Source organism: Mustela putorius, unplaced genomic scaffold, assembly GCF_011764305.1.
Source record: "Mustela putorius furo isolate JIRA1106 unplaced genomic scaffold, ASM1176430v1.1 tig00003899_pilon_pilon_pilon, whole genome shotgun sequence".
In the NCBI taxonomy this organism is placed as follows: domain Eukaryota; kingdom Metazoa; phylum Chordata; class Mammalia; order Carnivora; family Mustelidae; genus Mustela; species Mustela putorius.
The window spans coordinates 17,321,901-17,345,353 of NW_025422048.1; the positions used below are offsets into that span (position 1 = coordinate 17,321,901).

Genomic DNA, 23,453 nt, shown 5'->3' on the forward strand with positions numbered 1-23,453 from the left:
GCCATCCCTGTGTTTGGCAACCAATCTAGCTCCCCAGCAGGCCAGGAGATGTACCCCCAGAGCCGAGAGAGTGGACCTGACTGAGCTCGTTCTTGGCTTGGAGGAGCGCAGCGGGCAGTGCATTCGTTGTTCTCTGCACGCCAGTGAGCCTACCCCAGTGCCTTACCAGGAGAAATGCCTTGCCTGGGAGAAGCAGGTATACCGTAAATGTATTCTACCTAAGAGAGCCTTTGCGTGTGGGTCTGACCCAGTGCATTCGACTGTAAACGCCTTGTGGTGTGTATGTCTTCCCTCCTTCTAGGGATGGGCAGCATTTGGCACATAGTAGGTGCTCAGTGAACATTTAATTGTCTGAAATAGGGACGCTCCTGCAGGATCTGGGTAAACTTTCAGAGCTGACCCTAAATGAGACCCATGGGATTTGGTCAGAGGCCTTAAAATTTTCAGTCTTGGTTCAGCTACTCAAGATTTCCGTGGCTGTGAATGAGCCACATAACCTTGCTGAGAACGTTTGCTCATCTATTTTTGTTTATTTTTACTTTGGATTTTATTTTATTTTAAAGGTTTTATTTATTTATTTATTTATTTGTGAGGGAGGGAGGGAGGGAGAGAGAGAGAGAGAGAGGGAAAGAGAACAGGAGCAGTGCAGGGGAGAGGGAGAAGCAGGTTCCCAGCTGAGCAAGGAGCCCGATGCTTGATCCCAGGACCTTGGAATCATGAACTGAGCCGAAGGCAGAGGCTTAACAACTGAGCCACCCAGGCACCCCTATTTTTATTTTTTTAAAAGATTTTATTTATTATTTGTAAGTGAGAGAGAGCACAAGCAGGGGGAGAGGCAGAGGGAGAGGGAGAAGCAGACTTTCTGCCTGAGCAGGGAGCCCGATGTGGGACTTGATCCCAGGACCTTGAGATCATGGCCTGAGCCAAAGGCAGACCAGATGCTTAACTAACTGAGCCACCCAGGCACACTTGCTAATCTATTAAAACACACACACACACACATACACAGAGAAATTTTCTAATAGAGGAGTGCAGCTGAAGGCATTCTGCAAACGGTAAAGTACTATATGACCCAATGTAGCCTATCTATAAAATGGAACACCATCCAGCCACAGAAAGGAAAGAAGTCCTAATATCTGCTCTCACACGGATGAGTCTTGAAGACCTGATGCTAAAGGAAAGTAGCCAGACACAGGTCACATATAGCAAGACTCCATTTATACCAAACGTCAGAGTAGGCAAATCCATAGATCCATACAGCAGATTAGTGGTTTCCATGGGCTGGGGGGTGGGGAGAGGGAATAGACTTTCCTTAATGGGTATGGTGTTTCCTCTTGGGATGATGAAAATATTCTGGAGCTACATGGTGGTGATGATGGCACACCTTTGTGAGTGTGCTAAATGCCACTGAGTTGTATACTTAAAAATGGTAAAAATGGTAAAATTCACGTTTGCGTATTCTAAAGTTCCCCAAAAGTGATATGAGAGTTAATCACCTTGAGAAGCTGTTGGTTCTTATATTCTAAGTGCAGTATCCAATCCATTTTTTTTTTTTTTTGGGCATTCAGATAACTTACAGAGTGGAGGCATCTCCACTAAGGAGCCTCTTCCTAAGAGAAAAGCTGGAGTGGGGGTGGGGGGAGGAGCAAGGGGCCATCTGAAAAGGGAAGCTGGATGGTATTTGTTTCGTAGATTGCCAGTTGTTCACCCTGTTTGTATTTAAATGAAAGGAGGCTTTGAAGTGGGAGCCGCCTCTGAGCAGGGCTTGGGGTTCCTGTCTTGTGTGGTAAAGTTCAGACTTGTCCAGATCCGTTTCTAGCCAGGGGTTACTGTTTCTGGTGGAAAAGACTCAAGTTTTGGTTAATAATACATGAGCAGGAAAAACAGGAGTAAATTGGGCGGGACGGGAGGCGGGGGGTGGGGGGGCAAGGAATGAGTTCCCCCTGGACTTGGGAAAAGCAGCTTTCAGATTTGGGCTCCATGGTTTTTGGGAGGATCTTTTTTCACTTACCGTCACTGGATTTCCTTTTGTTATTACCCTCGGCTGCATCTCAGATTGTATCATCTTTGGTAAAGAACATCTTTCAGTCAATGCATCAAATCAGTGAAAGTTAAAAGTGCTGGGCTAAGCCCTAGCGATAATCTGAATGGTATCAGTTTGAGAAAAAGGCGGACTAATGGCAGGAAATTCACCTGGAGGGGAGTTTGCATATTTAGAAAAACTCCTCTGCTAGTTGCAGGGTTAAATGTTCTGCCCACCCACAGAAACTGTAAGTTTCACTAATGGGTCAGGGATCTGTTTACCTTGATGATCTCCAAGAGTTAATAAAATCTAGAAGAGTGTGCAGTGGGCATCCAAAACAATAGCTGACTTAAGTTTCTACAACTCTACAGAGCCAACATGTCAACGTGGTTTACAAACAGCAGTGGACGAAGTCTCAACAAACCCTATGAGGGTGATAATTGTAATGATGGTTCATATCTTCACCCTATGTAATTTTATGGGAATTGAGAGTCTAGCCAAATAATAAGTTCCAGCCCCTTTTATCTGCCCAGTTCCCAGCACATCCCGAGGTGTCTGAGGCACTTCTCACCCTAACCTCTTAAAGCAGATTGTAACAATAACAAGGGTAATGACAAGTTCCCAATCTGCACAGTTCCCTTCATTAAAGGAGCCCTGGGAGCTTCAAAAACACTCATTAATGGAATCTGACAAAGCTGGGAAGGTGGGAAGACTCGCCCATTTCCAGTTTTCTGGTGGCTAAGTAGAGACTGGGTCCCAGAGACCTGTGAGTCTCTCTCAAGAGGCTTGAGGGCAGAAGGGGCTTGGGGTCTTGGGCTACCTTTACTCCACGTGACCTGGAAGAGTAAATCAGGGTTCTGGACCCACACCCCAGTTGCATGCTATTAGCAAGTCGCTCCCTTTCTCTGCGCCTCAGTTTCCCTACGTTTACGACGAGGATTTGGGCCAGGTTTTCAAAGTCTCCGAGGTCATCCCTGAATGTCCCAACGCCTCTATCCTGGGGTGAGGGGGGAGGGCTGTCCCACTTCAGGGTTTGGTTAGACTTGTAGCAGAACCGGGCGTGGCAGGGGGAAGGCGGGGGAGGAGAATGCCCGCCGGGGTTCGGAACAAGTCGGTGCTCATGGAGCACCGTTGGATGGAAAGCAGGTCTGAGAGGGCCAGGTGAGGGTCTAGTGCCAGCTGGGAGTCCGAAGTCCCCTGGTGCCTGCAGCGAAGCAATGCGAGTCATGTCAGCGCCTTCCGCTCCTGGCCCAGGAGCTGTTAGGGGCGTCCTCGGGGCTGCGGGGCGGCTGGGAGGGCAGGTATCGAGGCGGGAGGGCTCCCCCGCCTTTGGCCCACGGTCAACGAGTCAGGTGGCCGCGCGCAGATAGCCTGTGACTCGGCCGCGGGCTTCGGAACAAGTGCCCAGGCGCGCGGAACCCCCAGGACTTCGGCCCTTCACCCGGGAGAAGTTAGCCCTCCCTCTTCGGGTAGGGGGCGGCGGGCATCTCCCGCTTCCCGGGGGAGGGGAGGAGGAGCGGAGGGAGGAGCCCCGCGGGGCGTGTCGCGCGAGGGAGCGCCGCGCGCCCGGTGCGGCCCCCTAGGAAGTGGATTTGGCCGCTCCGGATCCCAGCCCGCTTCCAGGTTTTCTCCCGTCCCGGCCCTGCGTGCTCCCGCCCGTCTCCGGGCCCCCCCCCCCCCGCCGCCCGCCCCCCTCCCCCTGAGTGCCGCCCGCTGGGCCAAGTTTGCCGAGCGTCGCCGCGCACGCCGGCCAGTCAATCAGCGGCGGAGCTGAGGAGGGCACAGCCGCGCGGCCGAGGGCAGAGTGAGCCGAGCGGAGCCGAGCCGAGCCAGGAGAGCGGACCCGCGCCGGGCAACCCAGAGCCGCGCGCAGCGAGCGCCCGCCGCCGCCCACGCCCTCCGCGGCCCCGGCGGCGCCTGCCACCTTCCCCTCCTTCCCCGCGCCCCTGTCCCACTGCCGGCCGGCGTGCCCCGTCCGCCGCCCCGCGGAGTCCGGAGCCCACCGGCCCGCGCCTCCGCTCCCGTGGGCCGCGCACCGCCTTCACGCCCTCCACCTCCTCCCCCCCGGTCGGGCGCCTGGCACCGGGGACCGTTGCCTGACGCGCGAGGCCCAGCTCCACTTTTCGCCCCGCGTCTCCTCCCGCTGCTCTCCCAACTCCTACCCCAACTCCCTCGCCCTCTCGGTCCGCTCGCGAGTCTCCGGCCCCGCGCCGCTCGGCCCGCGCTCGCCACTCTCCCCCGGTTCCCAGAGGTGGGAGCGCGTCAGCCCCGGCCCGCACCATGGCCCGGTTCGGCTTGCCCGCGCTTCTCTGCGCCCTGGCCGTGCTCTGCACCGCGCTGCTGGCTGCCGAGCCCAAGTCGAAAAGTTGCTCGGAAGTGCGACGGCTTTACGTGTCCAAAGGCTTCAACAAGAACGATGCCCCCACGCACGAGATCAACGGTAGGTGGGGGTCCTCGGGAGGCGTGCGCGGAGGCAGGCACCCCGGGGAAGGGGCCGCGGAACCCCCGCACGGCCGCAGGTAGTCTGGGGCGGCGGCGGGGGGGGGGGAAGCCGTGGGCAGGCGGCAGAGAGCGCGAGAGCGAGCCCCGGGGCAGCGCGGCCGCCCGGGACTGCGAGGCGGGGTGCCCCGCCGCCGGACCTGGTGCCACCCCGCATCTGCTCCCGCCCCACCGCGCCTTCCCGGACCCGGGGAGTCCCGAGGACTCTGGCCCGCAAAGTGCGTGTCACCGGCTCCGTCGCCTGTTCCGGGTTGAACTCCTTACTGGGCTCCCCGCTTTGTTGTGCGGGTGATGAGAGGCCGGGGGGGGGGTGGTGAGGGTCGCCGGTGGGGTGTTTGTGTGTGTCTGTGTGTGTGTGGGGGGGGGGTGGCGCAGCCTACAGCGTGCCAGCTTCCCGGGGACGCCAAACGTGGAACTCCAATGGAGGTTTCATTGATGTTCTTTTAAAAACCCTCTCCCCGCCTCTCCTCTACCGCTGACGCGGATTAGGAGTTTTAGTAGCTACAGCGGCTTTAGAAGTCGTGTTTAAAAAGCAAACGACTCTCTACCCCTCCAAACCCTGAATTTTGGGAACTCTCCTGCTTTCCGGAAGGTGCTGGACGGGAAGGGTACTTCCACTCCCCCCCCCCTTTCTTTTTTCTCACCTCATTTTCAGGGTTAATTGCACATTCAATTACAAACCTTTGAAAGGACTGACTACAGGAAACCTGAATCGCAGTTTGGAGATGGTTATGCAAATGGAGAAGCCTTAGCCTGTGAAAAAGTTCACCGGATTTGGGCGCTGGGGGGTGCGTGGGGGTACTGGTGAAAGCCATTCTCTGAGCTCCCGGCCGGGGAGGCGGCTTTTCGGCGGGCGTCCTTCGCCCCTCCCTGCAAGGCGGCGGCCGCGGGTCCCCTCCAGGTCGCGGTCTCTCATTCGCGGAGGGCAGCTGTTGCGCGCATCCCCGCGGGCCGCACTGGAGCGGGCGGCGGCGCAGGTAGCCCGTTCGCCCTGAGGGTTCGGAAAGAACCGCGGATCTAGCTGGCGGCTGGCCAGCGTAACCTAACGGAGGAGAGAGCGGTTCGAGCCCCCGGGGGGGGGGGCAAGCCTCCATTCCGAACCTTTCATGGAAATGAGGAGAGTGAGCCTTTGCCTCGCGGTGCTGGTCACCCGGGTGGGGCGGGCAGGGGGGCGGCAGCCAGCAAAGGAAATACTGTAATTTTAACCAGGCGCTTCCAGAGGCTTAGGAAGACGTGGGGGTCATTTTTTGGAAAGGCTATTAATAACCTTGGAGATTAAGTGCAGTCATCAATTACATATAAATTACAAAGGTAATTGAGGGAAGTCGCTGGGCACTTTCCCAGTGTATTCAGCATCCGTCTAGAAATAGAACTCAAGAAATTGCCGGAGCAGCCTTAGGAGCCCGCTGCACCTTGGCAGTTATCAAATGACTCGCACACGACTGATTAGAGACTGTTTGCCCTTGAGCTGCTTGTCTTTTTGCGAACTCAAGTATGTCCTCACAGCGGCACGATTTTATTGGTTGTGGAGCCCTGAAAAGCCCTCTTTCTTTCCCCTCTCCCTCCTGCCCCGCCAGAAGAAGTGAAGTGAACCAGCAGCCACTGAAGCTTGGGGGCTCCACAGGTCAGACCTGGGGTCTTTGTGCCCTGCACGGTTTGGGCCTGGTCCCAGCAGAGATGATTGGCGTGAAGGTTACAGTTGTCATTCCCACATTTTGAAGGGATAGAGCCAGCGATGCACTTAATGGGAATGTGACAAGTTTTCATCTTCTGCTCCTGCAAACAATATGTGCCTTTGAGAGGGACTGGAGGCATTCAGGGAGTGGGTTGTGAGAGTGCCCTCCCCACTTTCTCCAACTTGGCTCTGGGCAGGCTCCTCATGGCAGGACACCTTCCTAGCCAGTATCTCAGGAAAAAGGAAGTTTGAAGGGTGCTCAAGGACTCTGCTAGGTGTTCCCTTCCATTGCCCTGGTGGCCAGCAAACACCTGAGCGGTATTTTTGCATATATGTCTATCTGGATATTTCCCCCAAAGATGGGAGAGTTATTAGACCAGCAGCAGGAAATGGAAGCTAATGTGCTCACACCCAAAACATTTTATTCTTTTTGTCTTGTCCTTCATCTCCCTCCCAGGGCTGCTGCTTTTATTTCCCCTTTTGAATGACCTACTGGACTGCATTCTCCTGAGGAACAAAGGAAGTGCCTTTTTAGCTGGAATCCTTGGAAGACCACCAAGGACTTTAGCTCATGCAGTGCAATTTCGCACCACTTTCAACAATAACAAAAATGCATGACTGAATGGCTCAAAAATGTGGAGTGTTAGAGGCATTCATTTGAGTCTAGGACACTGTCACAACACAGACAGACCCAAGTAAATACCTTTAGACGGCCAGTATAGAAACAGGGGGTAATCTTTACCATCACCCTGGCCTGTCCAGATGCATATACATGAGCCTTGTCTTCCCTGAGCTACGCTCAGATAATTTTGGTCATTTTGGGGAGCGTAGTCCATCCAGTGACTTGTGTACGACCCATGTCTGAATGAATTGCCAGGCACTTTCCCTGGCCAGGGGTCTTTGTATGTGGTGGTGGTGCTGGTGGAGGGGGGGTGGGGTGGGAATGATGATCTATTTTTTTTTCCTATGCAAAAAGTTCAGGATGGTTTTTCAGGCAAAGTGTCATAACACCTGGGTGCCTAGCACCAGCCTTAGCCCAAGTTTAAGGTTTTATTTCTGACAGCCTTGTACTTGCCTTCTAGAGTTTTGAACAGGCTTTAAGAATACTGTATTTTTAAGGAGGCTCAGTCTTTTGAGATCATAATTAAGGCAATTTTGATGTGCTCTCAAGGGTGTCAGGGAGCACATCATGCCAACAGGGCTCTGGGACCCAGGCGAGGTCCCACATTGCCTATCCGCTTGACCCCCGAACTTCTCAAATAATGGGGAGTTCAGAAGGGATCTTGAACACAGAGGATAGGTATTTGTTCAGCTTTCAATGGGCATATTTATTTGGAGCACCTACTATGTGCAGCATTCTGTGCTGGGCAATGTGGAGGCAACAAGAAGGGCCGGAGGAGCCTCCGGCGCTAGGACCTTTCCAGGCAGTAGGGGGACAAGCCACACGTGCAGAATCCAAATGTGACATGGAGTGAGAGAAGTACCATCTGAGTGGCACAGATAAGGAGTAAGGAGCACCCACAGACTTCCAACGGAGAAAGGATTTGGGGCCAGATTACCAACTCGGTAGTGCTAGTTCACTAGTAAATTTAAAAATCTAACCATTTTCATTGTGCCTTCCATAAAGACAGGGTTAGAGAGAGGCAACCGTTGGCATTTAATTTTATTTGTAATTTTTTAAGAAAGTTTTTATTTAAGTGATGTTTACCTCCAACATGGGGCTCGAACTCATGACCCTGAGATCAAGGGTCATGTGCACTACTGACTGAGCCAGCCAGGAGCCTCCTCAGGCATTGGGATTTTATTACTAATCTAATTTTTACCAAAATTGTCTTTAAGAGTGAGACAGTTGGTTAGGGGTGTTCTGAAGCCTGCCATAGGTCTCTTTCAGAGGGACTTTGAAGGATACCAAGGAGAACTTTGTGCCATGGTGGTGATGCTGTTTTTTTTCCTGTTCCCATTCATGTTCATGAGCAATGCACTTGCACACATGCGCACATGCACATATATGTGCCTCAGAGGGTTCGGGGAGTGACAAGCTATGTTAGGGTTATGTGGCAGAAAGTGTTTGCGTGTGCTGGAGAGGTAGGCATCCTTTTTAATGTAGAGTTGCTTACTGCATGTAAGACACAACATATGTCCTCAAGATTTGCATTTCCTCTTTCCCACTTGAAGTAGGTGGGTTGGATTTTGCAGAGAACTTGTGATCTTCTATTCTGTTGGAATCCTCAGTTTGGTTCCCTTCATTTTATTTAAGAAAGAGGGTCTAACTGAGCCAGAGGACCTGTCAGCGTAGAGATCGCCTCAAGTAGTATAGGAACTACTTCCTGGACATGCTCAAAAAAAGACCTTAATAAAAAGTTCTGGCTTATGCAGCTCAATCTCTAGTTAGAACATACAAATATAAAATGTTTGATTCAGCATAATTACTATTTTCCTTTTTTATTTGACTCACATTGGGTTGCATGCAATTTCAGGATTAGCTGGAGACTATACTGAGGAATGAAAAGGAAGTTTCTTGTTGTCTCTACAAGGGAAACAACATCGGCGTTAATCTAAATCAGTTGGAAGGGAGTGTCTGGCTCCCCAGGAACGTTAACTGTTTTACCACTGAGATTTTTCCTGCATATGTTCACAAAAAATACATTTTGGCCTCAAGGAAAAGAGCTTGTAGCTATTGGTTGCTTTCTCTGGACCTGGTCCTAAGCTAAGGACTTTACATATTCTCTTTTAAATCCACAACAACCATACGAAGTCAGAAGTATTATTCTCTTCATCATCTTTCCCCATTTTATGAGACGAGGAATCAAAGGGCTTTGGAAATAGATTCACTGGCTCCCAGCTGGTCGGTGGTAGAGGTGGGACCTGAACCCAGGTCTAACTTGGTCCAGAATAACGGTCTATGCATTGTTGTATAGGTCCTAAGACAGAGTGCCTTCCCGAATCCCATGGAGGGCCGGCTTCAAAAATAGAAGCTACGAGAGGACCATCGACCAGCAAAAGACCATCCCAGCCGTATTTTGATGCCGATGTAGAGAGTGGATCCAGCCCTGTGCTTTGCAGCGAAGTATTAATACCCAGACACGGACAACCTAGTGTTAATAGTAGAAGGAATAGAAATTGTATTTCCTGGGCCTAGGGGAGCCGGCGATGGTTTCTGAGGGGGAGAGTGTCCTTAGTGAGACTGTTTCAGGAAGAGAATTGGTGTCCCTGCATTTCAAGTGTTAGTGAGGCCGGGGGCATAAAGGCAGTGAGAGCTGTTTTAAGTACGCAGTTCTCCTTAAAAAATGTTCTAATTCCCGTAGAGCGAACATACGGCGTTTCAGGTATACGATACAGTGATTGAACAGAAGGATGCAGTTCTTAACTGGCCTGCCTTCCTCTCGGCTTGTTACCCTCTCATTCCGTGCTGACCAGCACCAGCTTCGTTTCCTTGCCACGCGGCTCTGAATGGAGTCCTTCCTCCGCTTTGAGCTTCAGTGGCTTCAAGTATCACAAATGATACTTTCATTAAGTCACCTCTGAACTCCCCTTCCTCCTAGCTCTTTGCTTGAATCAGATGGATGGTCTTCGCCCGGACTGCCTCGTGTTCTAGTTAATGGGGCGTGTGGGCACCTGTGTGCCTTCTCGGCTGTGAGCAGCTGGAGGGCAGAGGGGGCAGCTCCTGCTGTTCTGAGTACTAAGTGGGGCAGCTCAAGGCAATATTCGGTAAATGCCTGCGGGGTGAGGCGTGGGGGATAGCAGAGACCGTTCTTTCGCTTTCTCTGCCAGGATCCCAGGGCCATAATGGGGTTTAGGCTGCCTTGATGATAGATTGTCATCCCATGGTCTCTTGCTGTCTTGGGGATCTTTTGGAGCTAGACATTCGAAGTGAAATAAATTTACAGTAAATCTCAGTGAGAACAGCGGTATAGCATATAATAAATGTTTTTTATTCCTTTTTTGCGGGGGGAGGATGGAGTGTTCCTCTTAACCACTTCATTAAAAACCAAGTGCTACAGGAATTTTTCGGCAAGATCCAGAATTGTTTTTCTTCTCGCTGAGATCTCCTTTAAGGAATAGATAACTGAGACTTCCGTGTTAGGCAATTTGGAGTGAATTTAGAAGAGTGATTTAGCACATTGGATTTGGCATGTAGAGCTGTTCAGTGCACACTGGTTACCTTTTACAAAATAAAAGCTGAAGTTTATTGTCTTTACCAAGCAAAAGGACGCAGGCTTAAGGATATCAGGATATTTTATATAAGCAGACCCACTAAAGCACCCACAGGTAAGAACTAGCATTTCAATTCCACTTGGCTAAGCATCTGTTGCTTACTACAGAGAACATGAAAGTGCAGAAAATTCATGAAGCGATTCCATCCTGGAGGTAATTTGAAATGTTATATTTAAGTTCTGATGCATTTAATTCAGCAATCTGGTGGGAGAGAAAAATCAAAGCGATCCATCAGGCAGGTATTCAACTTTTGAAAAAGAAACTCTAACAAATGTTAGAAATTAGGGAAAAAATTGAATGGAAGAGTTATCAAAAAAAAAAAAAAAGTCCATAACCTCCAGGAAGCCTGGAAACTATGTAAAAACATCTTATTGGAAGCCCAGATAAATGTGTGCCAGACATCAAAAAGACCAGCTGCTTGGGGGAAGAAAAAAAGAAGGCGGCATGACTAACTGGCAGAGTAAGAGAGGCTGCTTCAGGGGAGAAGGAATCTTCCACAAAATGGAAAGAGCTTTGGCCAGGGGGATAGGGGGAAGGCCGCGAGGTTCGGCGGGGCAGGTACAGACTAGAAAGTGAGCTAGCCGAAGGAATTGGAGGTGCACCTTGCAAGAGGTTTGAAAGGAGGCCGGGTGATGATCATGGGGGAAAGGGTGGGTTGGGAAGTCCAGCCCATCAGAGGCAAAGCAGGAAGGCGTCTTTAAGGGGAAGCCATGCCTGGCAGACATAGTTTAGGTTTTCACGAATTATGCAGTGGGATTCCAAGGCAAAGAATAGTCAGAAAACGCATTTCCTTTGGGATAGGTGGGAGTAGTTTTTTACGCAAGGAGGATGTGGTTCCCTGGCAGGGGCAGTCCTAGTTTGGCCTTGACAGATTCCATGTCTGATACCTTTGCTCGGGTTCTCTCTCCTTTGTCTGAAAAATGGGAGCAGGGATGTGAGAATGCTGTATTAGAGCAGAGATTGTCGACCCTGGCCACACCTTAGAATCACCTGGAAAGCTTTGAAAATCTAACGCCTGGGCACCACCCCCAGACAAATTAAATCATACTTTCTGGCAGTGAGGCTAGGCCGTGATCATTTTTAAAAGCCCCCCAGTTGGGGCGCCTGGGTGGCTCAGTGGGGTTAAAGCCTCTGCCTTCGGCCCAGGTCATGATCCTAGGGTCCTGGGATCCAGCCAAGCGTTGGTTTCTCTGCTCAGCGGGGAGCCTGCTTCCTTCTCTCTCTCTCTCTCTCTCTCTCTCTCTCTCTCTGCCTGCCTCTCTGCCTACTTGTGATCTGTCAATTAATAAATAAATAAAAGTTAAAAAAAAATAAAAGCTCCCCAGTAGTCCCAGTGACCCAGCTCCCCAATACAGCCCTGGTTGAGAACCACTGCCCTAGAATTATGCCTGAGTCCCTTCCATCTCAGATTCTACGATTCTAAATTTTCCAATGAAATTCATCATAAAGTGTTGTCTCAGAGGAGAGCTTTAATTTAGATGCAGTGCGCACTCATTTTAATTTTGGCTAACTTGGATTTAAGAGGAAGGTCTGAACTTGGAAAAAAAATATTTTTTAATCAAGATGCAAGTGACGCATAGCCTGGGATGCTTCGCTGCGGGCAGAGAAGTAAGCCGAGGCCATTGAGAGTACTTTGGAGAGAATTAGAAAGGAATCCAGTCTTGCTTGTCATTTATTAAGTGTCAGTGTGCTAGGTGATATTTCTTTCCTTTCTCTTTATTGGTAAAATAAAAAAGATCTCTTTATCCCTTACTTTAATGTCCTCTTTGCCATGTGTTTATTCTCTTCAAGTATCTTATCAAGAAATAGAAGTACAGTAAATCCCTAGGCTTCTGGCCGGCACAGCCATCCAGAACACAGCTGGGAATGTGGAAGTAAGCAGAAAAGCTACAGGATGGAAACAGCTGTCATAAGGCCTGTGCATTCTACTTGGAGACAAGGCCTTTGGGAATTTATCATCAGCAATCAATGATTGAGTAGCTCTTCTATCAAGAGTAAAATGCTAGGTGCTCGGGATTCAAAGAGGTTTAAAAGGAGCCAAGCTTTTGAGGTGCTTGCGTTCAAATTGGGGGGGAATGGTGAGAAGATAGAACAGTTATCTGCCTTCCCAGTCCCTGGCCGGTGAGAAGTAGCCTGAGAAGTAGCCGGTAGTGCTGGTTGGGGAGTGGAAGGGTCATGGGGTTGGGGGGGGGCGATGATTTTTAGAGGCAGGCAAGACTTCTGGGAGAAGTGAGAGTGAAACAGGGCAGGGACAGACCCAGGACTTGCTGATCTTGATGGGGCCAGTGGCAGAAGGAGCTCCCTAAGTCCTGGGGCACTAAGGTGTTTTGGGGCAGTATTCAATCAGAGTGCTTGGTATCATTACCTAGTTAGTGAGTAGACCAGGGAAAGTACACCTATTTGAAATCCAAATTTGCCCTTGAAAGAGAGGAAGGTTCAGTTCACTTACACATTCACCATGCACCATGGTAGGGCACCTAGTTTCCCAGCACTGGATCGATAGGGTCCATTCTATGTCATTTTGTCCTTTTTTAAAAAAAAAAAAAACGTTAAAGACTGTGTATTATTTAGTGGCTTACTCACTTCAGAGCTTTTGGTTGGTGCTCTCCTAAGTCCTCTAGAACATCCAGGTTCCATTTGGTTCCTAACTCCTGCTACTGCCTGCCGGGCTCTGCTTGGGACCCTGAAGTCAGAAGAGGCAAGAGCTGGTTTTTGGTTAGAGGGGACAGGTTTAAATATTTGAATATTGATTTCCCTTTTAAACATCTACCAAAGTGAGTAAATGGATAATGATAATTAGAGAAGCGCTAGAGGTTATGGATAGGAGTACACACATTGCATGGTCCTTGTGTTTGACCATGTGCCTCATTTGAACTTTAAAAAAAAAAAGCCCTTCTTTGCTCCATCATGCCTGATCTGAGGCCATGGATCTCCAGTTTCTGTCACAGGCAGGTGTTCGAGCCACATTTGTGGTTCGAAGATAAGTTCGAGCGAGGTTTTTGACTTCGGTATATTTTGAATATTTTTCTGTTTCTCCCTTTTCAGTGAACTCAGGCGAAGCTGTTTATTTTAAAATTTCTGCGTTTAGTCGTAGACACCTAACAAAAAAGGGCAAAAGACAGAATCGTCTTTTCAAACCTGGAAACTGAGTGTTACTTCTTGCTTGGGGGTGGGAGTAGATTACTTGATGTGGTTTGTTTTAATCCTGGGGGACAAATGGTTGCTGCTTCTACTGTCCATTCCCAATGTTAAGAGGAACCCCGCTGTACCTGCAGCAGTGCTTTTAGGAAAGGGAGGCTGCTTTTGCTCCTGGTCCTTGCTTCCAGCTTTCTACTGGGAGCTCACTTCCTGCCATGTCCTCAGGAGGGGGGCGGCGGGCCCCTGGGCAGGCTTGGTTTCATCTAGTCTACCTCAAGGTCACCTGTCCTCACTTCATCCCAGCCATCCTTTCCATTCTAGTCCTTTCTACCCCCAGCTACTCTCTCCCCTGGCTTTCGCCAGCCTCCTTAAGCCTGACTTCTTTCTTCTGTGCGGGGATTCTGGGCTGCAGGGAGCGCGGGCTGGAGAGTGGTGGCTTTTGGACCACAGAACTTTTCCTTCATTCTCCAAAGCCTTGACATGGGCATCCCAGCGAGCCTTAAGCCATAGGACTCCTCTCTTTTCCTCCTTCAGTTGTTTCTATCCCACCACAGTTTGTCTCCTGTTTGCGTTTGCAGCCTTGTGTTTGGTTAGAGACGAAAACAAAGCTCCGTGTCTTTGCAGACTGCAGTGTAAAGCGTGTGGTTAACAGTTACTACTTGCCACGGTCCAGTCTGAGTGGGAGTGTCATTTTTCTTGGCAGTCACTTCACAGAAAGTCCTGCTGCTTTGGTGCCAGAATAAGCAGTCATTACATTCCTTACAATTTATAGTCAAATTATTATCTGCTATTGTTAAAATTGCCTTAATTATAGAATATTTCCCCATGCTAAGATTCTCAATTGCGAAACAAGACAACTTTTCGCGGGTGTACTCTGAGAACCCGTGCTGCACAGTCGCTCCCCGGCCGGGATGCTGGAGGCACTGAGGAGGAACAGTGTTTTGTGTCAATGGGGTTCGTGCAGGGGGTTCGCTTTCGACTGACTTTGAACCGAAGGCTCCCCCAGTTGGCTGCTTGGTTATTGGTCAGCCTCAGTTGGGGGCTAATTTTTTCTTTTTCCTGCCCCTTCAGGTCCGCGGGGCCTAGACACTCTGGGAAGAAGGCTCTGCTGGTTGTGGCAGACCCAGTAGATGGCCTTGTATCTCTCCAGATGGAGGGCAGATGAGGAAGTCACAGCCTTCCAAAATAAGGGACTGGGTCTATTTTCTTGTGATCTGAACGGAGTCAGGAGACTGGGCGGGAAGGGCATTCTGTGGAGATGCTCTTGCACAAGCTCTACCTTTGGGCACCGCTTTCAGGATGTGCCCGGAGCCTGGCCTCCTCTCCCCACCTGGGCGGCTACTGCCCTGGCCTCCTCTGCCATCAGCCCCTGTCCGGTCTGTCTCCGCACATCAGCCAGTACCGTCCTTCTCTGTTAACGCTGACTTAGACCCTATCATTCCTCTCTTCAGAGGGCCTCAGGGGGGCTCCCCTTGCCATCCAGAGGGAAAACCAAAGCTTATGAGGTCTTATAGCGTCTGCCCATGGCCCCCTCCCATGCCAGTCCACACTGTCTTCTCTTCTGTCATTTCCCCCAGTGCCCCCCGCGTGCCGGCCTGTTTCTTTGCCCTTATCCTTGGCACCTAGAACTCTGCTCCCAGATAGCAGCATGGCTCACTCCCTCAAATGTTTTGGGGCTTTGCTTACCTATTCCCTCAACTAAGAAGCCTTTCCTGACCCCTGTGTCAAGTTGACCCCCTACCCCAAACACACACACTTCGTCCCTCTCTGCTTTAGTCTTGGCAATTACAGTTGTGACAACTGTTTCCGAGGAGAAGGCCTTGGTCTTCGGAATGATGATCAGGGTGGAGCGTAGTTTTCTTCAGCGTTTATCCCTGTAGGGCTCTTCTCGTCGCCCAGGAGTAGTGCTTTTGGACCCCATCAGGAGAGCCCCCGCTAGACACGCGAATGGCCAGGGTCTTGTTTCTGTCATTGGGTCCGCAGGTGAACTCTGGAGTACTTGGTGAAGCAGAGCAGGGGAGATGGGCCAGGCTGGTAAGGCTCACATGGAACACTCTTCTCAGGTAATAAACCTCAGCCATCATTTTAGGGGTTGGGGTGGCATGGGCACCCCAAAAAGCAGATGAACTCTCGTGCGTTTCTTTTTCCATCCTTGGAGTGGGCTGCAGAGGAACCATGCCAGTACTGAGAGTCCTGAAGCCTTCAGGTTTCTGGGAAAGTTTGGCGTCCATTTTTAAGCCAATAGAGATCACAGAAGTATGATATTTTGAATGACCAGTGGCCCAAAATGAAGCCCTCGGGCCAGCTGTGATTGCTACAGGATTCTGGTTCAGCAAATTGTGGACCAGGTGCACCTGTCAATTGCTAGCAATATTCCTGCCCTCTCCAGGGCTGTGTCCGTGGTGACCAAGCATGCAGAAGTTGCCTAGAGGGAAGGAAGGAGCCAGCTCAGGGAGCGAGTGTCCAGGGAGATAGGATTATAAGCAAATACAGCCTCAGCAGTAAATTTGGGAAGGCGAATCCCTACTGTGCACCTCAGCTCTGAGAACAGGGCTTTCTTCATTTCAAGAAAGATGGGTTTTCAGATGACTTATTATTATTTTAAGTAGGTTCCAAGCTCAACGTGGAGCCCAACTCAGGGTTTGAACTCAAAACAACAACCCTGAGATCAAGACCTGAGCTGGGATCAAGAGCCAGATGCTTAACCCAACTGAGCCAGCCAGGTGCCCCTCAGATTACTTGTTTTTAAAATTGAAATAGGATTGATATTTTTCAGAAGTTCACTTTTAAAAGTAATCTCTGGGGACGCCTGGTTGGCTCAGTTGGTTAAGCAGCTGCCTTCTGCTCAGGTCATGCTCAGGTCATGATCCCAGTGTCCTGAGATCGAGCCCCACATGGGGCTCCTTGCTCAGCAGGGAGCCTGCTTCTCCCTCTGCCTCTGCCTGCCATTCTGTCTGCCTGTGCTCGCTCCCCCCCCCCGATAAATAAATAAAATCTTAAAAAAAAAAGTAATCTCTGTGCCCCAAATGGGACTCGAACTCAGAACCCTGAGATCAAGAGCCTCATGGTCAAAGAGAAAAAAAAGAGCCACATGAGCCAGCCAGTTGTCCTGTGATCTTGTTCAGAAGTTTAGATTAACACGGTAAAAAGGACCCTGTTTTTGTTAGTTGGTTCAGGAGCTTAGAGGCCTGATGAGGAAGGAACTGAGGCTTGGAGTGTATATGGGCTTGACCTGGCGAGTTTACTCAAGAGGGCTGGGAGGAGTCATGAAATCCCAGTATTTCAGTGTTTCCTGGTGACAAGCCAGGGTTTCTAGTCGTCTTCTAAGTCAGACCCATCCAGTTGTGAAGGGCAGTCTGCATGGCAGTGACACAGAACTGACGGCGTTGTAGTAAATTGGGGGCACATGTTTATATGCAAGGGCCAAGTCCTGCTTGGACACGGAGATTAAAGTTGCCCTATTGTACTTTATTTTTTTATTTTTTCAAGTAGGCTGTATGTCCTATGTGGGGCTTGAACTCATGATGCTGTGATTGAGAGTTTGCTCTACCAATTGAGCCAGCCAGCTACCCCTGAAGTTTTTATTTTTAATATTAGTTAATTAATGGGAAGCACACAGGTTGAGAAGCAAAGAGAAAATATTTAAAAACTTTTTAAAGGGGACGCCTGGGTGGCTCAGTTGGTTAAGCAGCTGCCTTCGGCTCAGGTCATGATTCCAGCGTCCTGGGATCGAGTCCCACATCGGGCTCCTTGCTCTGCAGGGAGCCTGCTTCTCCCTCTGACTCTGCCTTCGCTCTCGCTCGCTCTCTCTGACAAATAAATAAAATCTTTAAAAAAAAAAATAAAACCTTTTTAAAGATTATATTTATTCATGGGATGCCTGGGTGGCTCAGTAGGTTAAGCCTCTGCCCTCGGCTCAGGTCATGATCTCAGGGTCCTGGGATCGAGCCCTGCATTGGGCTCTCTGCTCAGCGGGGAGCCTGCCCCCCACCCCACCTCTCTGCCTACTTGTGATCTCTGTCAAATAAATAAATCTTTTTTTTAAAAAAATATTATTTTTATTCATTTGACAGCACAAGTCAGGGAGCAGCAGGCAGAGGCTCTTGCTTGCTGAGCGTGGAGCCCAACATCGGACTTGATCACAGGACTCTGGGATCATGACCTGAGCCAAAGGCAGATGCTTTAACTGACTGAGCCACCCAAATGCCGCAGAGAAAGTGATTTTTTTAGAATGAGGATGGGACATCTGGCTGGCTCAGTTAGTAGAGCATGTGACTCTCGATGTCCAGGTAGTGATTTAAGCCCCATGTTGGGCACAGAGCTTGCTTAAAAAAAAAAAAAAAGTCTGAAAAATAAAATTGCCCTATTTTAAATATGAATTTAAATATAATGATTATGCCCTGTGCCCTATTTAAAATACTTTGGCTTGCTCTCATTATAAGGAAAAGTTGCCTGATTAAGGCTAGAAATAAGCATTTTTTTTTCTTGTGTGATCGATCAAATGGTCTCTGTGCTGTCAAGTTCTCCTGGTACGGGCTAAGATGCATGAGTTCGTGATAGGGCAAGCCTGTCCTTATCGGTCTAAACATAGCTTTAACTTTGGGGAGGAGTGATTGTCTCTGCTTTTATTTTTTAATTTTTTAAAAATGATTTTATTTATTTATTTGACAGAGAGAGAGATCACAAGTAGGCAGAGAGAGAGTGTGGGGGGGGGGGAAGCAGGCTCCCTGCTGAGCAGAGAGCCCGTTGCGGGGCTTGATCCCAGGACCCTGGGATCATGACCTGAGCTAAAGGCAGAGGCTTAACCCACTGAGCCACCCAGGTGCCCCTCTGCTTTTATTTTTAAAGCAGACACAATATGTGCTGTTTTCACCAATAACCTTTTAATGTTTCTCTTGGAGCCCTGAGATTTCCTTGATTGCTTCTAAGCTTAAGAATGAAGTAAACCCACGTGAGATTCTGGGATAGTGGGGGCTGAAGCCGAGCTGGGCTGCCAGCTGGGTCTCTAATAAAAAGGTCTCTAATAAAAAGGTTTTGCTAGGGGCACCTGGGTGGCTCAGTGGGTTTAAGCCTCTGCCTTCAGCTCAGGTGCCAGGATCGAGCCCCGCATCAGCAGGGAGCCTGCTTCCCCTCCTCTCTCTCTCTGCCTCCCTCTGCCTACTTGTGATCTCTGTCTGTCAAATAAATAAATAAAATCTTAAAAAAAAAAGTTTTGCTAAAAGCACATGAATGGCCTAGATACAGTATTAGGAGATGTTTAACACCTAGAGAGGGGGAGAGATTATTTCCGAATATTTAGGAACAACTGTTTTAATTGAAACCGTTGTGTTATCACTATGTCTCTGCTTATTAAAGTAAATCTCTAAGTTGCTTCGGTTGCTGCTGCTTCCAGGGCAGGGATCACTTAGTGCTTGAAAGTGATAAGTGTGCATTTCTTTTCTTTTTTGAAGATTTTATGTATTTGACAGAGAGATACAGTGAGAGAGGGAACACAAGCACAGGGAGTGGGAGAGAGAGAAGCAGGCTTCCCACTGGGCAGGGAGCCGGATGCGGGGTTCGATACTAGGACCCTGGGATCATGACCTGAACCCAAGGCAGCCGCTTAACGACTGAGTCACCCAGGTGCCTCAGACAAGTGTGCATTTCTTTGTAGAGATCTTGTATAATTGTAGAGATATTGTAAAATATTAGATAGCTGAGCCCATATTCCCTTTAATTAGCCAAATGTATAGAAGGTATTTCTATAATTGACCGTATTAACACGAGAGACTTGTGGCGCATCTGCTGTTAGGATCGAGTATTTGCTTTCCTTCTTAAACTTCCAACAGCTGTTATGTCCTCGTATTTTGCAGAAAGGGAAAACAGCCCCCAAATTGAGATGTGTTTTTAATGTGAGAGGAATGCAAGCTGATCACTAAGAATAAAGGGAAATGATTGCATTTGGCACAGTTATTAATTTCAGAAATGTCTTTGAATCTGTGCTATATGTTTGAGCGTTATGTCACTGCTTTGTGGCTTCCCGGGGTGACATTTAAGAACTGTAGATTTAGAACCTACATTTCACCAAATAGAAATTGCCTCAAGTATTAAGTATTTTTCCTAACAAAAATTGGTTGTAAAGGCATTTTTTACCATTTGCAACAGTTATTTGATGTGTGATCAGAGAGTTATGTCAAACCTTAAATTTGTATAATGTTGTGTATTTAGTCGTGCTCTTGTGGAAGAAAGTGTAACCCCCAACTGCAGACAGTTTCCAAGGGACCATTAAAATGTACTTTAAGTATTTCGATTGTGATTATCATTCTTTGAAATGAAGGGAAATTTTGGTCAATTTAAATAAGGAGGAATAGCAGGGCATTTTACTCCAGATAAATGTGAAATGTTGGAAATTTCTTCAGATGCCATGTAACATTAAGTGGTTTTTTTTAGTTGTATTGAATTTTGTCCACTGAAGCATTCGGTTTGGTGCTGGTGTTCCTTTTTAAACAATTTATCGTAACCCTGACCGGGCCTTTCACATCTCTCTTTCTCTCCTCATATTTGTTTCGTTTAATCAGTCAATATTGATCATTTTTCCCCATTTAACAAAAACAACCAAGAAGAGACTGGCACGATTTCATCAGCCTTCTAATTGCTTTACTAATGGAAATCTGTTGGTCCTTAAACATCAACGGTGCCGTTTTAAAAGGAGCTAGTGACCCATCCGTCCACCACATGTCTTTAATTTTTAAAAATCTGGCACGGCCTGACACTTTAAGAAGTCGTGTCATTTTCTTCCAAGGTTTTTGAATTTTTAATTGTGATATAAACCCTACCTACTTGAAATTATTTGATCTATATTCAACAAGATTCCTACAATCCTGGCGATGAGGGTTGTTGATAAGGGTTGTTAATTATGATCTTAGTAACCATAGACCTCATGTACCGAACCCTCGCTATGGGTCTTTTTTGAATTCATTATGTAGATGAACCTATTTCATATAAACAGAAAAGAAAAAGTCCCATAGGGGGAAGATGGAATAAAGAACTTGAAAAACATTATTACAGGGAATGAACATCATTACAGGGAATGAACCATCCACACTTGACCAGAAGGTTTTGCAGTTAGCGGAGGTAAGACATTAAGCCAGTTCTGCATTCTCTGTTTATCTGATCAAAAGAAACCTTAACAGCTCCTTAGGCGAGACATTTCCTTCTTCTTGCTAAATCTAGAAAGTATTTGTTACAGAGATTCTTAGGTCCAGCAATAAACAGTGTAATAATCAGTGTCATCAGTGATTTCATTTCTTGTCCTGTAAAAACCCCAAGAAACAACCCTTGAGAAGTCCGGTCAGGCTTTCCAGCCCACGTCACTGTCTTTGGTCTAAAGAATCAAACTCTTCTTATCTTTATTGGTAACTGCTTTCTTTTTGTGTATGAATTCATATCTCTTGGTCTCTGAGTCCAAGCTCTCCTGCTAAGTAGCTAAGAATCCCATGATAACCGCAAACACAGCCATCTGGAATGACCAGAAAACCAGAGTCGCACAGCAGGGGAAAGGTGAAGCCACTTGAGATCTAGGAATTCAAACCGTCTGGGGGATGTGGATAGTACTTCCTCTGTTCCTTCGGCCGTTTTTCTTTTCCTTGCCCCAGCTCTGTTCTCTGGACTTTGAACCTGGCACTGAGTTGCTGTAGTGTCATTTGGCCTCCAGAGATTATGGTTTATGGTAGGTTATGTTTTTTTCCAGTTGAGAATATGGTGAGATAACCAATGACAAGGGAGTAAATTCTAGATCCTTTGCTTATCGCAGTCAGTTCCCTCACACGTGTATCCGTTTGCACTTGGTTTAAAGTGTAGAACATATGATTGGGTGGATCTGTTCTTTTTTTTATTATTATTTTTTTAAAAGATTTTATTTATTTGACAGAGATAGTGAGAGAGGGAACACAAGCAGGGGGAGTGGGAGAGGGAGAAGCAGGCTTCCTGCTGAGCAGGGAGCAGGATGCCGGCTCGATCCCAGGACCCCAGGATCATGACCTGAGCTGAAGGCAGACGCTTAACGGTTGAGCTACCCAGGCGCCCCATAGATTTGTTCTTTTTAACATGATATGAAAAATGCCTCGATAGTTCTGTACAGTTACAGTTCGAATGGCTGCATAATATTCCCCAAAGTAAATCCACTGTCTACAGTCCTCTATTTTGGGCTCCCCATATGGATACTGAGATTATTTCTGGTGGTTTGTAGGTGTTCATGTTTGTGTGTGTGTGGTTTCATACCGATCACAACAGCGAAGATCTTTATTCCTCCGTGGTTGGCTTCTGTTGCATGACTTCTTGAAGTTCAATTTTATGATGAGTTTCTTGTTTGCTTTTTGTTTTTGAACTTCCAGAAGGCGTAAAAGCATGCAGCTTCCTCTTGAGCCCAAAGCCTAGCGCAGCCCAAGCCAGGTCGTTGTGCTCCAGGTCTTGCAGGGGGAGAGAAAGTGGGGGGGGGGCATCTGAGGTTTCACTCAGGTTGTTGGTCAGCTCTAAGAGTTCGCTTTTCCCCCAGCGTTTCCCAGATGCACTCTCTGAGCTCTTGCCAGGAACCTGCACCTACTTTGGTTCCTAAAACTTTCATTCAGCAATCTTCCCAGAAACAGATGAAATGTTGGCCAGTGGGAGAGGATTCAACCCGAAGGTGAACACACATTCGTTGCCTGAAAGGCAGCGCCTTTATTCTGTGGTTCTTCTTCCCTTTACAGCAGAATTTCCCACATGTCTGTGTGTCTCCCTTTAAAAAACAAAACACAACAAAGGGGGGAAAATAACCCAAACAAAACCCTTCCTAAAACATTTGTCATCTAAACAGAACTTCCTAGAAAGCAGTGTCATTGTTTCTAAAAGGAGGAGCTCGTAATAACTCTCCATTCACCCTCCTCTCCCACTTTTTTACAATGAAAAGATTTTATGACTATTAGTTGTGAAATGGCTTAATTCAGCTTCTTATTCTTTATGGAAAATAACTTTGCTATGCCTAATGTCTGCCTCTGGTCAAAGGGCGTTTCCTGTGTCATCGGCTTCCACGGTTTGTCTGCTCGCAGCTTTGTGATGGGTAGGGTACAGTCTCGCCTTTTAAATTGTCTGCTTCGTCTTTTATCTTTCAACAGGTCCTGGAAAGAAATCGTCCAACGGCTTCTTTCCAGTGTCAGTTTTTGAAAGATCCGTGGCTTGCTTTATTTTGACAGGTGGCTGGTGAAAGAGGTGCTTTTAAAGGGCAGGGTGGGGGAGGAGGGGCAAGCGGGAAGGGGGGTGGGGAGGGGGAGGGGAGCTAGGGTAGCTGCCGCTTTTGGGGCTGTCTGACAAACGGCGGGTGATTAGTATGCTCCTTTCCCTCAATGCGGCCTTGAAAGAGGAGTTTGCCAATAAGGCCTGCAGTTGGAAGACAGCTGGACCCTTTTTAGGACCATTTCTGGCTTTTCTGCCTTATACCGGGGGACCCTGTACGGAAACCATGAGGACCCAGGAAAGGCGACTGGGTAAATGAATCTCCTGTAATGCACAGGAGTGCTAAGTCCTCCACAACCTCGGTATCCTTAGCAGGAGGAGCTGTCCCCTTGGGAGTCCAGGCCAGCATGGTATCCCACTTGGTCCCATAGACCCTGGTGTTCAGGGTCGTCTCCCAGTAGCCCTGACTGGGCTTTAGCTGTGCTCTTTTCAGTTGAGACTACCTACCAGGGATAGCAGACTGGCCAACGAGTGGCTCCTGGATGAGTGACCACTTCTTTGTTAAATGCGAAAGCACTCCCCACCTCTTAGAACCTTTGGTTGTTGGTAGCCTCCTGAGGTGGTCATAATTTGTTTTTAGAGATTTTATTTATTTATTTGACAGAGATCATAAGTAGGCAGAGAGGCAGGGATCATGACCTGAGCCGAAGGCAG

General features: G+C 48.4%; 1 protein-coding gene across 1 annotated transcript in view; it reads left to right on the top strand.

The window, feature by feature from the left end:
• Positions 1 to 3,736: 3,736 nt before the first annotated feature.
• GPC4 (glypican 4) overlaps positions 3,737 to 23,453 on the top strand; it is a 105,992-nt gene continuing 86,275 nt past the window's right edge. The window contains exon 1 of the mRNA XM_045068041.1: positions 3,737 to 4,463. Within this exon, the coding sequence (XP_044923976.1) occupies positions 4,304 to 4,463 (160 nt within the window). The 5' untranslated portion in view covers positions 3,737 to 4,303. The remainder of the gene's footprint in view (positions 4,464 to 23,453) is intronic.